The sequence below is a fragment of the Sinocyclocheilus grahami genome, unplaced genomic scaffold (genome assembly GCF_001515645.1).
Source record: "Sinocyclocheilus grahami isolate Dianchi unplaced genomic scaffold, SAMN03320097.WGS_v1.1 scaffold683.1, whole genome shotgun sequence".
Classification (NCBI taxonomy): Eukaryota; Metazoa; Chordata; class Actinopteri; order Cypriniformes; family Cyprinidae; genus Sinocyclocheilus; species Sinocyclocheilus grahami.
The window spans coordinates 521974-536343 of NW_015505862.1; the positions used below are offsets into that span (position 1 = coordinate 521974).

The window sequence follows — 14370 nt, forward strand, 5'->3', positions numbered from 1 at the left end:
CCTCAACGAAGAGCGAAAAAGGCATTCATCGTGAGTATACCAGGGCCTTAAGTGATAAGTGGTGACATCGCATTCATCTAATTTCCTCTATCAGTAAATAACTCTGGAGGTCAAAGATTGCCCTCTTCAAGGTCATTTAGATGCCATATTGAACCCTTCGGACTGACATAAAGAAAGGAAAAAGGAAAGTGAGACAGACGCAGGTCTTGACCTGTCACTCATAAGGAGCTTAGTTCACCCAGCCAGTAAAATCTCACTTTCTGCCAGCATTCGCTTTAGCCGGACCAGTAGGCTAGCTGTCAGGAAGACGATTCATTTCTCAAAGCTTATATTTAGAAATTGGAAAACGGCGGGATCATTTTTTTGGCAGACCTCTCCTCAATTTGAACCTGAAAGCCGGGGGTGTGGTGTGCTGCGGGAAAATAAACACTGACTGCACCGCCTCATGAATATACAAAAAGAGGCATAACTTCACACCCTGCTTCCCCAGCCAGATGACTGGCCGTGCCTCACAGAAGGCCGCACGATGCCCCTCTGGTGTGTGTTTGATGTAGCGCGTGGGCCAGGAGATCAATGAGGGTGCAGGTGTGCGGGGCAGATGGTGGAGAGGTGATACCCGGGGCGCTGGCCAGGAACACAGGAGCTCCATGAGGGCGGCCCCCGAGGGAACGGAGCCGTATGACTGATGCACTCTGGGAGGCAGATGTGATTTATGGAAGGGAGCAGTGAAAGTGAGCTCGCCGCTGTCTCACACACACTGCTGCTGCGCTTGCAAGATCTCACTCTCTTATGCTGGGCGTTTTAGGACACTTTTTGTCTGTGTTCTCTTAGGACTTCCTCATTAAACACAGTTGCTGGGTGAAATAAAAATGGTTTTGGCCCAAGAGCCAAGTAATGTAGGTCGTTTTCTGCCATGAGTCACGGCGTTGCAGTTTAAAGGTAGAGGAGAAGGCATTGTTTATTGTCCTTTTTATTTTAAAATCATACTTGTAATTTTGAAATAAGGTTTAAGAATCATGAAGAAAGCAATGCAGAATGTTAAATCCTGATTAAATATATTTATGTACTTTTTACAGTATTAGAAACCTTAATACTCTTGTTTGATATGAAACATATGAGGTAAGCAGATCTACAAATCACCTATAGAAACCGGTTTTCTTTTCTACCATTCAAAGGTTTGGGGTCAGTCATTTTTTTGTGTGCTCAAAAAACATTATCAATGTTGAAAACTGCTGTGCCACTTAATATTTTGTGGAAATCCTGATACTTTTTCCAGGATTCTTTGATGTAGCAAGTTCAATTGAACAGCATTTATTTGAAATAGAATATAGACTATGTAATAGAATAGAATATGTTTTAATTTGCAATGTCTTTACTGGCACATCTGATCAATTTAATGCATCCTTTCTAAATAAAATTGTAAATGAATGCATGAATGAATGAAATGAAGGATAGATAAATAAATAAATACGTACATAAATATTGACTCCAAACTTTTAAACAGTAGTGTGCATTTGTCAAAATTGCCATAAAAAACAATCACATTTTGAATGTGGTATCAGACTATTATTGCTTATTTGTGTGTGTGTGTGATAATAATAATAAGAATGATCATGATAATAATAATAATATAATAATAATATTTATTATTATTATTATTGAATAAAATGGATGCTGAATTATTCTGAATTTATTCAAAATATTTCTTCTGGCTGAAATACAGCTAGCATATTTCCTCCTCACACACACACACACACACACACACACACACACACACACACAATATGTAGGCCTATATGTATGTATACATATGCATTTATGAGATAATGCATATATGTATATTGAAATAAAAAGTAAAACTAATCCCAGTTAATATTTGCACCACTGACAGAAACAAACAGTATTTAACAGAGGAGCAATCCAACTTTTATCAATGATCCTCTGAGACCTTGCTTTCAAAGGTGAGGACATCGCCACCTTGTGGTGAAGGTTTAACACCAAGTTGAAATGTTCAACAGCCCACATAGGAAAACTGTGTGGTGCTAATAATGCACAGGAGACGAGAAGATGGCGTCTTTTCCCCGAGTTTAATAAAACGCCTCACACGCCGACGCACTCGTCCACATACATGGGGATCGAGTGAGACGAAAAATGTACATAAGTAAGCATCCAACTCAGGTCACAAACAAGAAGGTATTAAATAAAATGAAGATAAACAGATGTCGGTAGAGCGAGTTATCTCTTCACCTTTCCATCTGGTACAGACACACGCTATGCACATGAGCAGTTGTCAGTCTGCCACAAAACTACCGTAAATGCCTTAGTGGCCGTTGCAAATGCTTGACAGTTATGCTGTGTTCCTTACACAGATTCCTCAGAAAGCCTGACCACAGTCGTCTGCCCATACAGCACTGTACAGTACATTCTCCAAAAATACTATTGCTATGCAGTTTCCCTTTAGCCGTTAACTGAATTTTTTTTAGTCATGTTGGACGCTCAAACACTAAAGCTTTCTTATTTTCTCTCCAGCTTTGATGAGCAAGAAACTCATTGACAGATATAAACATTTGCTTGAATTCATGGATAAAAGAGAGAGGGAGGAAAGACACGCATGCATTGCATTTAAACCTCTCATTGTCTTCACTACAGTGTGTCGTGCCAAAATAAACACTGGTCAGACAGATTGCTCTGTTTCACTGCCAGAACGAAAATAGCAAAGACACAAGAACAGGCTGCATGGGCAGAGGCTAAACGACACTTTTATTTAGCTTTATCTTTCTTTGAGGATTGTTGCAAACTGCAATTTTTATGTTATTTGTCCTTTATAAATATGCACCATGGTAACTGTAGTATCTACAAAATACCAGTAACAACAGTTAATAAAACTGGTGACGTGGTTTTGTCAGTGTCATCAACAAATTATCAAAAATTTACCTGAAATTGTACTATTGTTTCAAGTGGCTGTTAAGATATTAATGAATTATTCTGAATAATTTTGTGCTGGGTACTGATGCAAAACCACAATTGCATTAAAACATCTGTTTTATTGAATGCACATCTGTTCCTCATGTCAGACCCACAATACCAAAAGTCCCGTCCAAGCACATGCAATTAGCATTCCTCCGCGGGAGGCATGACAGCACATCACAGGTCACTTTTTCTCTTTCGACATGCTGTCAGCGAGCACTCACACATGTTTGAAAGGTAGCATTGAGTGAACTTCATCCTCATTGTCCAACTCCCCAATTAGTCCACGTCCTAATTCTAGCATTTAGTGCTGGCATATCATGTCTCTTCTTGTTATCTTGCGTTCCAGACTTTTGTAAATAGTCATATTTAAAACTTTAATCCCCTCAATGGAAGATGACGAGCAGACTGAAAGTCCGTCATTTAGACAGATAAATGTTATCTCAGTCACAAAGCACTCCTCTTCTTTTTAACTGGCTAATGAGTTTGTTCTGCGGACTCCAGTGGAATGTTTCATCCGCAGCCCTTCAATTTGATAATGCTGTACTTTTATCCGAGATGTCCATTCTCTTTAGCGGCAGCGTCTTCGGTAATACACTTGTCCCTCACTTGTTTGTTGCGGCTTCAAAGCAATGCATTCGTGTGTAGGACAGCGTGCTCTATGTGGGCTCAAAAAGTATTATGTTTCTATTTTCCACTATGCTGATTTCTGTGTATTTAGTAGAAAATAGATAAAAGTAGAAGCTTAGTACTGCTGTTTCTGAAAAACAAGTTTGAGGTCTTGCATTGATAGCACACTGGCAGAAAAAAATTATTTGCAACAAAAAATTGTTCTCTGAGTGAATTATATGACAAGTAGAAAACACCAGTTATGATTTATTGTTAGGCATAAACAAAATATAATCCTTATAATCCTCAAATATTTCACTTCAAGGTCTGTTCATTTTCATCTGGATGATCTTTATCAGACTTATATATACAGTGGGGCAAAAAAGTATTTAGTCAGCCACCAATTGTGCAAGTTCTCCCACTTAAAAAGATGAGAGAGGCCTGTAATTTTCATCATAGGTATACCTCAACTATGAGAGACAAAATGAGAAAAAAAAAATCCAGAAAATCACATTGTAGGATTTTTAAAGAATTAATTGGTAAAGTCCTCGGTAAAATAAGTATTTGGTCACCTACAAACAAGCAAGATTTCTGGCTCTCACAGACCTGTAACTTCTTATTTAAGAGGCTCCTCTGTCCTCCACTCGTTACCTGTATTAATGGCATCTGTTTGAACTCATTATCAGTATAAAAGACACCTGTCCAAAACCTCAAACAGTCACACTCCAAACTCCACCATGGCCAAGACAAAAGAGCTGTCAAAGGACACCAGAAACAAAATTGTAGACCTGCACCAGGCTGATGGAAGTCAATGGGATCCAAACAAAATGAAAAAAAAAAGATTTTTTTTTTGTCAAACTCTTTCCCTCGTTCAGTCTCCAAGGGACCTCAGATAGCATAAATAACTTTCTTTAAATGGTTAAAGGGGTCATGAACTGTCTATGTTTTTTATTCTGTACTGTTCTCTGAGGTCCACTTATAATGTTATCAAGATTTTTACATAAAAAATAAAACATAATTTAGAAGTAATACGCTATTTTCTGTCCTGTTTTTGACCCCTTTCATCAGAGCGCTCTGTTTGAATAGGTGTGGCGGATTCTAGACTCGGAAGTAAACGCCCACTGCTATGATTGGCTAACAGTTGTGTATGATTGACAGTCTGCGTCCTTCACAGATGGACGCTGCAGTGATTTAGGCTAAAACCGCATAAATACTCAGTACATATCAAGCGATCTGGTTAACAGACAAAGCAATAGCGACCACCTAATGAAAACAATAGCTCACACTTGTGTGCGACATTACTGTCGGATCCAATATAGTCGGCACAGCATCGTCTATTAGTTTCAGTCTTTCTGAAAATCCCACGTCGAATTGTATCTTCAATAAAACGAAAAATCTTTATTGTTTAGTTTCTGCGTTGACCTATGTGTTCGCTTCTCTCGTAAAAACTGCATGCAAAAATTGGTGGGCGGGGCTAATCAGACAGTGATGTCAATCTTCTTCTGCAGAGGCGGAGCTTAGCCACAGTATTATACATCATAGAGTAGCACATTCCACAAGATGTGGTTTGGCAGACTGCCTTCAATATAAGGGACAGTTCTGAAACATAAAGGATGTTTTTATAGTACAATGACCTCTCAGGGAATTTTGTTTTCTCTGGTCATGATCCCTTTAAAATACTCTATTAAATACAAACTTTGCTTTTTCTCACAGGAGGACATGTGTGGTGTTCCACAACTAAAAACATCATGAAAGGAGACGAACTTGCAGCCTGTGTGGTGGATTTGCACTCACATCTTCAAACACCAGCCCAAACTCCCTACGGTCAAGGGATGTACCCGGCCCGACAGCTGGACGGCATTCAACTCCTTCCTCAGCAAGCATCCATGGCGTCCATACTGCCCGGCGCTATCATCAACAGTGAGTGCTGCATTATCAGGCCTCTGCCACAGTGGATAGACTGATTAATGTGCTTGGTTAAAAATGGAAATCCGTGTCAAAGAGTCATCACAGCTCTGATGTGCATGTTTGCCATGAATAAGATAATTACCAAGGGTCGAGGCTGACCTTCAGTTTTGCACGAATTAGATATTTACCCTCTTCCATTCTCTAATCATAGTTAACAAGAATTTGATGCAAACAACAGTGCATTTGCATTGATGGGGTCTATAGGGTTGAGTTATGTGGTTCATCCCTTTACTGCATAATCAAAATTACAGATATATTGTATCCCAGCATCCATCTGGGACTGATGTTCTCTTGAGCCTAATATTTTTAGAATTTATTTTATAGTATTTGTTATATTATTTGAATAATGCTTTCTGTTGTGAATTGCTCAAAAGCATTTAAACCTGGACAAATATATAGGATTTTGGAACTTTTCAAAAAAGAAAAGTATATTATAAAACAAATAAGAAATATTTAGGATTCTGCACTATTTCAAGGTCACTAATCAATTTTGTATAAAATGACAAAAAAGTAAAATAGAAGCAGTTTTCTAGTGGTCTCAGATTTCTTGACCCCAATGTATTTAACTTCTAAAATTTTAGATGCTGGCTTTTCACAAGCTTTAGATAATACAATATGGATATGCTTGTGTCCATTTCTGTCTTTGTAGAAGACATCTTCCCCTGCAAGGCTTGTGGCATCTGGTTTCGGAGTGAAAGAAACCTCCAGGCCCACCTTATGTATTACTGCAGTGGGCGACAAAGGGACCCTGAGATGGTGGCAGAGAAAAACACCAATATCAGCCATCAAATGCTCCGCAATTGCACATACCCCCAATGCAATATGAGCTTTGCAGGCTCGCATGCCTTGGAAATGCACTTATCCACACATAACAGTGAGTAGACCAAGAAGACATTCTTTTTCAGATAACCATTTGACCAGTCACAAATAAGAAAGACACACTTGTTTAACTAGTCTGGTCAGGTTGGTTTGGTTCTGGAGTGCCGCTGTCCTGCAGAGTTTAGCTTCAACCCTGTAGCCTTAGTAATCCTGAAGACATTGATTAGCTTGTTCAGGTGTGTTTGATTAGGGTTGGAGCTAAACTCTGCAGGGCTGCGGCTCTCCAGGACCGACGTTGCCTATCCCTGGTCTAGTTTAAGGTCCAGGAATACTTAACTTTCCGTGTTCCATTCCATCTCGTGCACAGCTGCGTATACACAGCTTTCAAAGTATACTCAAATGTAGTTGAGCACACATGGACAAGTTTGACACATGCACTGTACCACCTAATAGACTCTCAACATTCATCTCGCACATGCGCTGTTGTGCACGGACAATCCACGGACACTTCTGATGATTAAAATGGCATCACACGATGCAACGTGAATGGACGAAGTATACCTTGGGCTTTAGGGGTGTCCAAACCTGTTTCTGGAGGGCCATTGTCCTGCAGAGTTTAGCTCCAACCCTAATTAAACACACCAGCTAATCAAGGTCTTCAGAACCACTAAAGCTAGACCACTAGAGCTGTTTGGAGTTAAACTCTGCAGGACATTGGCTAGGAGCAGGATTGGACACCCCTGGTCTGATTGATTGTTTTAGATGAGTTTTGGGAACGTGTAACATGGTCAGGCTGCAAGACCAGCTAAATCAGCTTAGGCTGGTTTGAGGTGTTTTTTGGTAGTTCAGTATAGAGGGGACAGGGAATTATGGGTATAGTGCAGGGGTGTCCAAACTTGTTCCTGGAGGGCCGAGGTCTTGCAGAGTTTAGCTCCAACCTTAATTAAACACACCTAAACCAGCTCAACAAGGTCTTCAGACTCACTAGAAACTTCCAAGTAAGCGATTTGGAGCTGGTTAGAAATAAAATCTGCAAGATGTTGGCCCTCCAAGAACAGGATTGGGCACCCCTGGTATAGACGATCAGGAAATGTTCCAAACTGTATTTCAGCTAAAGTTATCTGCACAAGCACCATGACTCAACATAGAGGAGCCTTGGTTAGACTCAACTTTGTATTGTAGTGTTGCTCATTAACACCATTTCTTCTTTCTTTTTGTTTATCAAGGTCTCAAGTTAGATGAGATAACCACTGGAAGCACCTTGAAATGCACAATTTGTGGCTACACTGCAGAAACCCTTATGGTACTCCAGCACCACATCCTCTCCCATCTGTCCCAAACCGGCCTGAGATGTGGTCACTGCCATTTCACATTCCAAACCCCCAGAGAACTGGTCAAACACCAGGAGCTGCATGGACATAGCTGTACGGTCAACAAACTCAAAGAAGACAAAGCTGATAACTCTCCTAGCAGCACTGCAGGCAGTCCTCAACAAGTCAGAGCTAATGCAAACACGAAAGACCTTCAGGAAAGCACAGTACAACGTGATATAATTCAAATGTCAGAGCTGGAAAGCACGGAAAGTATCCAGACATCCACTAAGGGTGAGGGAAATTCAAGAAACAAGGCTAGTGTTTCATACTCCAGAGTAAAGTCAGAACCTTCCAGTCCCCGTTTAGCCTCTTCACCCATTCAACACCACCTGCCTCCTGCATTTCCCTTACCCCCCTTCATACCACATGCCCCGTTCTCACAGGATATTACGGTGGGCCCGCAAGCATCTGAGATACTGGCCAAAATGTCAGAGTTAGTCCATCGCCGGTTACGTCACGGGGGAAATTCTTACCCTCCAGTCATGTACAGCACACTTGTGCCAAAAGGGGCAACATGCTTTGAATGCAATATCACCTTCAATAACCTTAATAATTATTTGGTGCACAAGAAGCACTACTGCAACAGTCGATGGGAAAACACACACAAGCCACATGACTTCCCTGGACTTCTGGATAAACCAGCAGGCACTGTAAGCCCGAAAATCGGAGCTAGTTTAGCTGTTATGCTAAATGCCGGCCATCCCTCTGAAGTGAAAGGGCATGAGCCTAACCCTTGCAATCCCATTGCAGGTGGAAAAGTGACAGATGAACTGTCGGTGCAAGTTAAAAAAGCGTCAACTCCATCTGGTGCACAGGAGAGACCAAATGGTACACAGCTGGATTTACAAAACCAGAAAATGCCACCCACCGAAACGGACCCCAACCACACAACATGCGACGCCTGCAAGATCACTTTTAGTCGACATGAGAACTACATGGTGCACAAGCAGTATTACTGTGCCACTCGGCATGATCCTCAAGTGAAACGCGCAAACAATAAAGGAGCAGCCAATCAGAAGACAGTGCGTCCTCGTAAAAGAAGAAAGGCATATGAGCTGGCTACTCCTGAACAAGAACAAATGCCTCTTATGGGTATGCCATCATTTCTTGGTATGCCCACTATAGGAGGTCCATACATGTCAAAGGACACAATGGATAGCTTCAGGGACCATCAGAGATACAACATGATCCAGGGGTTAGTACCCAAATATCCAGAGGCTTCATTGACAGTCACAAAATCAGCTCTTGTGTCAAAATGTAATACAATCCTCAAGGAAGAAGGTGATGCACCTATAGATCTCAGTAAAAAATGCATGCCACAGTTTGGCAACACTTCGGTTTCCTCTAAAGGACTTATGGATTATCATGAGTGTGTTGTGTGCAAGATAAGCTTCAACAAAGTTGAGGACTATCTCAAGCACAAACAGAACTTCTGCCCAGGTACTATTTTGCAAAACACTTCCACTGAGAACAAAAGCATCAAAAAGGAAGGTCCTAGAAATACTAGCACCCTTTTAGAGAGTGCCCTCTTTGAGCTCCCAGCTCTACATGGAAAGATTGAGCATCCAAATGCAACTTCTGACATCCAAGCTTCCAGTGAGGAACAACAAATCCCAATCAAAGTTGACATGAGGAGTGTGTTTCAGCCCTCTGGTGGTTACCCAAGTCCTGCTAAGAAAATGAGACCCGATGAGCAAATCTGGCCTTACTATGAAATCAAAGCCACTGATTACGCTACAGGGATGCTGGTCTCACAAAGCGAACGGAGGCAGAGTCCAAATGAGGGCAGTGAAGGGGAAAAAGACCAGCCGATGCCTGATGGTAGCCATCTTAGCACAGATGACCCTAAGAATCAGAGCAAGTCTTCATCCTTAAAGGACAATCTTGACCTTGAGGACAAGATGAAAGATGCTGGAAATAAACAACATGGTTCCCCTACACCGGCGAGCCATGCAGACAGTCCCATCAACTGTAAGGAAAGCACAATGCTGGTGCCATCTTTAAAGACTGAGGAAGTCTCAACAAGCTTCAAAAGAGTGTTGAATGGGTCCATTGTCACCACAAGTAACGTAAAGTACTGCCGTCCATGTGACATCCAGTTCAACAACCTCTCAAACTTTATAACACACAAGAAGTTCTACTGCTCGTCACACACAGCAGAGCATGTGAAATAGTGGACCTGCACCATGTCTTAAATCTAGTCCACAGCAGTATAAAAGTTAGAGCTGTTAACCAGCATCACATCTTGAGTTCACATGGCCCGGCACATTATAAAGGCGGGCCCAAGCCCCTAAACATGTAATAAATGTAAAGACACCAGGACAACTTACCCAGTTGTCCCCCTTGATGATGACCCTGCTGTTTTGAATCGGACAATGGACACTTTTGTTTTTGATGACTAAAAGTGTCCATTTGCCCCCTCTTCTTTAAAGTGGACATATTAAATTTTTCACAAGCACCAGTTTCTCCCCTTGTGGTCAACAACATAAGACATTTTTACGATTCCATGCTGGTGTACTCAGCAGCAGGAGGACAATCAAATCAGGAGATTTATCCTACAGTCATTTATTAGAACCTTTTAAAATATTTCTTGGGAATACAGTGCGTTGATAGTTTTTTGTGTTTTTTATGTATTTATTTATTTAATAATAGTTGCAGCTCTAAAAAAATGCAGATCTGAGATGAAAAACAGGTTTGTAAAAGTTCTCTTTAATGTTTCTTTTACAATTACAGAAAGAAGCCACATGAATGGTAGAAACTGATTAAAAAGAAAAATCTACAGATAGTGGAGTAACCTCTGGCTGACTAATGTGTCAACATATCCTTAAATATGGCAATCAAGTTTTCTGAATTAATAATTGTCAATACATGTAGAGTCTAGTTTGTCCTTGATGTTTCTTTATGCTTCCCTATGTTTTTCTTGTCAATGCAGAACTCTTCTTAAAAAGTGACCTGTATGTGTGTTTGTTGATTCGTTATCTCTTTTTAAAAAATATTTGGCTTCTAATGCAATACTTTTTAAAAGATGAAACATTATTTAAAGCAGTATTATGGAAGGGTAACTTTTTTACTTGGACCCCCAGAAATCGTCTGTGTGAAGTGTTTACTAAAGTCTTGCTGGAGAAGGGTTTACACTTGGTATGGATGAGTCGTTGTAATCTTTCCTACAGAAAATAATAATAATAATAATCTGCTCAAAAAAAGAAAAAAAAAGTCAAAATGTGTTGCTATGCATGTACCTGTATGGAATGAAATTCCAGAAATGTGGGAAATGTTATTTTATGTGACATAAAAATTAAAATTCTAATCTCAGGACAGCAGTGTCAATGAATTTGCTATGTATCCTCTCTTTTTTTATCATTACTGCACATATTTAGTTCAGGACAATATCTATAGACCAGTGGTTCTCAAATCTGTCCTGGAGTACCCGCAGCCCTGCATATTTTGTATGTCTCCCTCATCTATCACACCTGATTCAACTCATCAGCTCATTAGTGGAGACTGCAAGATCTGGGGCAAGTTCAAGCTCAAACCGGTGTGCACCGTTTTGCTACGGTTTTCGGGTTGAACGACATGTTTCCTGGAAACGGTGTGCAACGGGGTTTGAGATACGTTTTCTCTTGTTTGGTGGGTGTGTCAAACATGTCAGCCCAATCAGCAGCAACATGTATGTAAACCACGCGGTATTAAAGAGACAGCTCGCACAATGTAATTAACATCCAAATAAATTCACAAGAGCAAGTATATTGTTTGCACATGTTTATTTACATTAAAGGCAAAATAACTGAAATAATAAGAGCACAAGTATAGATCTGGAACTTCTTTAAGTCTTTCTAAATATCATTTAGTAATTGCAATGTCTTCTGGTCCATATCCTTTCCTTAGGAAGGTGTGCTAAATACTGATTAATGTAACATAAAAATACTATACATATTTATATATTTTGCTATTGTATTATGGAGTGACACTTTCATAAACTTTTCTATACCCCTCTGATTATATAATGGTAAATATTACAATATCATAGCACAACAACAGTGATCAGCAATAATGATAAGCCTAATACTCACAATAAAAATAATAAGGTCATATAGATCATAACACAGTCTCGGAGGTAAGAAGTGGATTATCCTTCACCTGAAATGTTTGTCTTTTCATCCTGAAATGCGAGGCAAATGTTGGATCACAATAATTAGGAACCACAGTTTCCACAAATCCCTTCATTCGATTGGGATGTTCTCTTTTATTCTGGAGGGCAAGGGCAGTGACTGTACCATCGAGCGTATTTTGCAGTATTAAACACGTATTTATACCGATTTCATCAGGCTCCGAAAATTCTTCAAGAAGAGCACAAAGAATGGCCTTCTCAGCTGCCATAGTTGCAACTCTTGAGTCATCAGAAGAGAGTGTTCAACGCACCACTGTTTCCGTTTAAAACACGTTTTGCACCGTTTTTGTCGGGGCTGAACGCAGCCCTGAAGTGTGTCAGATATAGGGAGACATACAAAATGTGCAGTGCTGGGGGTACTTCATGAAGAGGTTTGAAAACCACTGCTATAGACAGTAGGAGTGGGAATGGCCAAATGAACTAGCACCACCTAGTGTTTAGTTATGATTCAAGACAAGAAATCTTTACATTTTAACTAGAATGAGTCTGCAGCTCCTGCAATAAAAAAAGCAGATAAATAGTTTGGCGAGTTACATTTGACTGAATGCTTGGATCGTCATTGCTGCATTTTTAAATCCTAAAATAAACATAATGGCATTCAGATGTTTTCTCTCAAATCCACAGCAGATTGTAAAAGTTTCATTAGTTATGTCAACTACTGTGATAACTGCTTACACCAGTGTGCCTCAACACTGCACGTTTTAAATGTTTCCTTAAACAAACACACCTGATTCAGGTCACCAGCTCATTAGGAGAGACAAAACCTGAAATTAATATGGCTAGCAAAAGAGACATTAGGATCTTTTGAGATGAACACATCCCAGAACATCACTGAAACGCAACAGTGACTTCACACAGAGAAAACCTGAGCTAGTGTCAATTTCTACTTATGATTCATTTTTGCATTTTAACATATAGTGACCAATGATGCTGTAAAAAACCTTGACCTTCTTGACGCAAGGCACAGCTGAGCTGTCGTACAGCTATCCTGAGAACAGGAGAATAAGATAAGAAATAATTAAAACTCTCCTTCTATACAAAACACTTGATTCATGTGACTGCATGATGATCAAATTACATTAGAAAAAAAATGTCTAATGGTGTTAAGTGGGGTAAAGTGTGTCCTGATGTAGGCATTTATGTAGACTGCATGACTGCTTCATTGCCATCTCTGCGGAAACGGTATGATTCTTTGTAAAGTTGTCATTGTTTAGCATTTCAAATATATACAGTAGATACTGTTTTAATTAGGAGAGTGAATGTGACGTTTGCTACTGATACTTCTTGATAGTTTTCATACTGTGGCAAAGACAAAAAAGCCGGACCGACCATTTTGGGGGCCCTAAACAGATTTCAAGATGGGCCACAACATACTCGTCTTTCACTGACAGACTACATCAGACAACCATAATATGTCAAATTAACAATAAGATTTTTTGGTTATGTGTTTAGACACAATACACTAATTCCCTCACCTTTTCATTTTCCGTCAGTCATAGTACACGATGTAACTACAGAAGAGTCAAGTTTTAAATAGGAAAAGGATAAGAAACTCTTTGGTCATTTTTGAGCGAGATGCTAACGGTCCAATCAGATTCAATGATCTATGCTAAGCTAAGCTAAAAGTGCTACCGCCAGACCCGGAGATCGGCTGAATGGATTCGAAAACGGTAAAACTCAACTGTTTAACTCTAGGGGAGCTGGAAAATGAGCCTATTTTCAAAAATAGTGGAGTGTTCCTTTAAGCTAAGAGTAAAGGGGCGGGGTTGACCTGTTACTATGGATGATGTCAGCATGCTTAAACACTATGCACACAGAGATTGGCTGATAGTCTCTGTCAGAGATTTATTCATAGAAATATTGCAAAGTGCAATGTTATGTTGCCATATTCAAATAAAGATTTAAAAATAAAAAAGTTAATTGCCACATTCAAAGAAAGATTTTAAAAGGCAGGCTAAGTGTGCTTATGCTTCCCGTAAACAATTAGTGACTATGCATATAGACAGCCTTTCAATCAACAGAGTAGAATAATCATGGCTGACAGTAAGACGTGCAAATGTAAAAGAAAATCAAACTGGACGCAAGCACAGCTGTTACTTCTTGTCCAACTGGTTAATGAAAACAAGGACTCTTTTTTTCCTTTAAAGATGATGTTGCATTGATGTTTCCTAATCAAAGGAAATTCTGGAGTTGGAATAACCTCCAAAACCAAAAGTGATACATTATAAAAGCTCATTATCGTCAAATACTTCTAAAATGTTTACGTTCCGAGGCAGATTGCCAGCAACAGCCATTTTAGAGTAGTTTGTGGCTTGGTCTTAGTGACTTGGGAGTCCTCTTCACTACTCCTAACCTTTCACAGATTTAGGAGCTAGTTTTAGTGCTACAGCGCTTTGTGAAATAGACTCTTAGAGCAAATTTAGGACTGACACGCCCATTACTTTTAAGATTTTCTCCTAAATTGAC

The 14370-nt window shown here is 39.9% G+C and overlaps 1 protein-coding gene across 2 annotated transcripts; it reads left to right on the forward strand.

Annotated features, from left to right (window-relative positions):
- Positions 1–5299: 5299 nt before the first annotated feature.
- LOC107559400 (zinc finger protein ZFPM2-like) lies at positions 5300–10048 on the forward strand. 2 transcript variants are annotated; one of them, XM_016243209.1, is made up of 3 exons: positions 5300–5496; positions 6194–6418; positions 7590–10048. In XM_016243209.1, the coding sequence occupies exons 1-3, from the start codon at positions 5325–5327 to the stop codon at positions 9908–9910; spliced, it is 2718 nt and encodes a 905-aa protein (XP_016098695.1). In that variant the 5' UTR covers positions 5300–5324; the 3' UTR covers positions 9911–10048. The 2 variants fall into 2 exon arrangements, with proteins under 2 accessions (XP_016098695.1, XP_016098696.1); XM_016243210.1 differs by lacking the exon at positions 6194–6418.
- The last annotated feature ends 4322 nt before the right edge of the window (positions 10049–14370 follow it).

Coding starts and splice junctions, on each gene's coding strand:
- LOC107559400 (XM_016243209.1), top strand. CDS start 5,325: ATGAAAGGAGACGAACTTGCAGCCTGTGTGGTGGATTTGCACTCACAT. Junction 5,497..6,193: donor GCCCGGCGCTATCATCAACA/GTGAGTGCTGCA, acceptor CTGTCTTTGTAG/AAGACATCTTCCCCTGCAAG. Junction 6,419..7,589: donor GCACTTATCCACACATAACA/GTGAGTAGACCA, acceptor TTGTTTATCAAG/GTCTCAAGTTAGATGAGATA.